The sequence below is a fragment of the Cynoglossus semilaevis genome, chromosome 7 (assembly GCF_000523025.1).
Source record: "Cynoglossus semilaevis isolate Cse_v1.0 chromosome 7, Cse_v1.0, whole genome shotgun sequence".
In the NCBI taxonomy this organism is placed as follows: Eukaryota; Metazoa; Chordata; class Actinopteri; order Pleuronectiformes; family Cynoglossidae; genus Cynoglossus; species Cynoglossus semilaevis.
The window spans coordinates 13,358,153-13,361,146 of record NC_024313.1 but is presented as its reverse complement, the minus strand read 5'-3'; the positions used below and the strand labels follow the sequence as shown (position 1 = coordinate 13,361,146).

General features: G+C 50.7%; 1 protein-coding gene across 1 annotated transcript in view; it reads right to left on the bottom strand.

The window, feature by feature from the left end:
- Nucleotides 1-2,988, bottom strand: part of myt1la (myelin transcription factor 1-like, a) — a 19,993-nt gene extending 17,005 nt beyond the window's left edge. The window contains exons 1-3 of the mRNA XM_025056813.1: nucleotides 2,329-2,988; nucleotides 2,160-2,193; nucleotides 1,648-1,710 (exon numbers count right to left, since the gene is read on the bottom strand). Coding sequence (XP_024912581.1) covers nucleotides 1,648-1,710; nucleotides 2,160-2,193; nucleotides 2,329-2,431 — 200 coding nt within the window. The 5' untranslated portion in view covers nucleotides 2,432-2,988. The remainder of the gene's footprint in view (nucleotides 1-1,647; nucleotides 1,711-2,159; nucleotides 2,194-2,328) is intronic.
- Nucleotides 2,989-2,994: the final 6 nt, after the last annotated feature.

The following is a 2,994-nucleotide window of genomic DNA, read 5'->3' as shown; positions in this document are numbered from 1 at the left end:
CAAACCCCCCTGACCCCTGACCTTGCCAAACCCCCTGACCCCCCTGACCTCGCCAAACCCCCTGACCCCTGACCTCGCCAACCCCCTGACCCCCCTGACCTCCAGATTATTTATTATAAATATTTGGTGCTGGGAGTAAAACAAATGAGGTAAAACGTGAACGTGGTCACATGGTCAGGTGGTCACATGGTCAGGTGGTCACATGGTTCAACCGTCTGTTCACACTGACATGAAGAGACTTTATCCCAGGAACCAATCAGTGACATTTGAGCTGCAAACAAACCAGGATGAACCTGAGTTTGAGGAGAAACTCACACACACACACACACACACACTTCACCTCAAATGATCTCTCCATTTTTACCCTAGGGGGGGGGGGGGGGGGGCTCCAGCTCCAGCTCCAGCTCTCAGTCTCTGGCCAATTAAAATTCTGTTCATAATTAAAGCAGATCAGAAACGCTGCAGACGAGGGCGAGAGACTACAGGCTGTAATTATGTGCAGAGTCAGAGAGAGAGAGGCTGGTGAGAACGCTCCTCACGTCCTCTCACCTCACGTTAGCTAATGATGACTAGCCTAGCACTAGCGTCGACGGTGTCTTCAGACGTAGAGGACAACAGGAAGTGGAGGTGTTTCAACAACGACAACGAAGAAAAAGAGCTCAAATATCTGAAAATAAAGTTCAAAACGACGGACAGAAAATAGAATCCTTTTTAGCTTGGTAGCGTTAGCGCCTGGAGCTAAAACAAACAACTAAAAGTTTAACTAAAAGTGATCTGAAAAAAGGCGACTAGTGGCCAAAAGGAAAACTACAGGACTCAGCTGGACTTGACACTAACGGCGGTTTAAGTTAACCTTTTCAACTCTTTTCCCTGTGTCCCACGGCCCGCTGCCGGTCCATGACCCAGGGGTTGGGAACCTACTGTATAGGCAGACAGTCAGGTGTCTGTGGTGTCTGTGGTGTCTGTGGTGTCTGTGGTGTCTGTGGTGTCTGTGAGCAGAGGAGCACGGACAACTGTGTGGAACTGTATCTAAGAGCTGAGAGTCTGGGTGGTGTCAGTGATGCAGGGAGGAGGAGGAGGAGGAGGAGGAGGAGGTGATGTGGGCACAGCAATGCTCACATCCTATACTGGTGGTTGCCATGGGAGACGAGCTACATCCCTCCTGGTCCTCAGACTGCAGCATCCGCTCACTGCTGTCGCCATGGTGACATCCATGAGAGAGAGACAAAGAGGGGGGGAGGGGGAGGGGGGGGGGAGAGGGGGGGGTCTTTCCCCCCCCCCCCCCCCCCCCCCCCCTCAGACTCATTCACTGCCATGAACCCCAGTCGGTCTCAGTCACTCAGGCTGATGTGGAGGAACGCTGGGATTGGTCGGTTTGTGACCCCATCACCAAAGGTCACACAGGTCAAGACCAGGTGACTGGACGACACTGCAGTCCATACAGTTGTTGGTCCACTGCTGCTGTCAGTGACACAGACTGACCACAGGGGGCAGCAGTGGACCAGCAGCTAAAATCACTGTTTTTTTTCTCCCAGTACTTCATTCGTGGGTGATATTTATTCTTGTACTTCAGAGTACTTCGTAGACCCTTGAAGTACTCTGAACTCTCCCTCTAGTATTCGTGGTGTGGCAGTAAACGTGTCGTACCTGCGGTGTCTGGCGTATTTGCCGCTGACGTGGCCGCTGCCATCACAGCCTGGAGTCGGACAACTGAAGGAGAGACAGAGACACGGCAGAGTCAGGAGACAACCCCACCCACAGCGCCCGGGTGCACACCTCCAGCGCCAGCAGCAGCCGCAGCAGCAGCATCAGCAGCTCCTCCTCCTCCTCCTCCTTTTTCTCCCTCTTCGTTCTTATTTCCTCTCCAGTTATGACTCACTCTACGCTGCAGCTTTCAAGCTGCTGACGCTTTGACCTCCAGACCCACTGAGCACCCGCCTCAGCCGACACCACGGTCAACACTGAGCTTCATCCTCTGACCCCACTGCTGCACAGCTACACACACACACCTAAGTCCACTACTGCCTCCTGTGGTCAGTTTGTGTTAGTGAGTGTGGAGGCCAAAGGAGTCCAGAGAGGAGAAACAGGGAGGTGCAGACTTATCCTTAGCTCTCTACACATCAGAGCAGGTGACCTCTGACCTCTGACCTCTGACCTACCTGAACAGCTCCTGAGCCACGGCCTCCACAGCAGCTGCAGACAGACAGACAGACAGACAGACAGACAGACAGAGTTAGGACTTGTTCTCTGATGACATCACTCCTGGTTCTAAGCAGCTGTTCTGGTTCTGGTTCTGGTTCTGGTTCTGGTTCTGGTTCTGGTTCTCACCTCTGACTCCTTTGGACCGCGTTCGATGGCGTTTTTCAGCAGCATTCGCCTCCATCTGGACAGAGAACAGAACTACAGTCACACACAGCTGAAGTCTGTACATGCTAACAGCTAACAGCTAACAGCAACTATTGAAGGAGTCAAACCACCGTCCACTACAGCAGAATGGCACTGGTCTTACACTCTAATAGGGTTAGCTTAGCTCAGCTTAGCTTAGCTTACAACTAACACAGTCATTAGCGCTTTAGACTACGGTTTAGCAATAGTTATCAACAGCAGTACTTGACAAAAACTAGCCTTAAATTAGCAACTATTCGGTAGCATTAGCGTGGCAAAGTCAAAAAGAACTCTTCGTCAGCTAACTTGTAGCATCTTCTCAACACAAAGTAGCTTCAGTTTAGCAACATATTTATCACCAGTGACTGTTGACAACTTCACTTCACCTTAGTTAGCTTCTGCTACTGAGCATATTGTTTTGTTTAGCTAAAAATGCTAGTTTCTATTTAGCCTGTTCTTTGTAGCATCTGCCTCAGCTAACAAACGATAAAGAGTTTGACGGAGCCAAAGTATCTCATACAAATAGAGTTAGGGTCAGAGTTAGGGTCAGAGTTAGGGTCAGAGTTAGGGTCAGAGTTAGGGTCAGAGTTAGGGTCAGAGTTAGGGTCA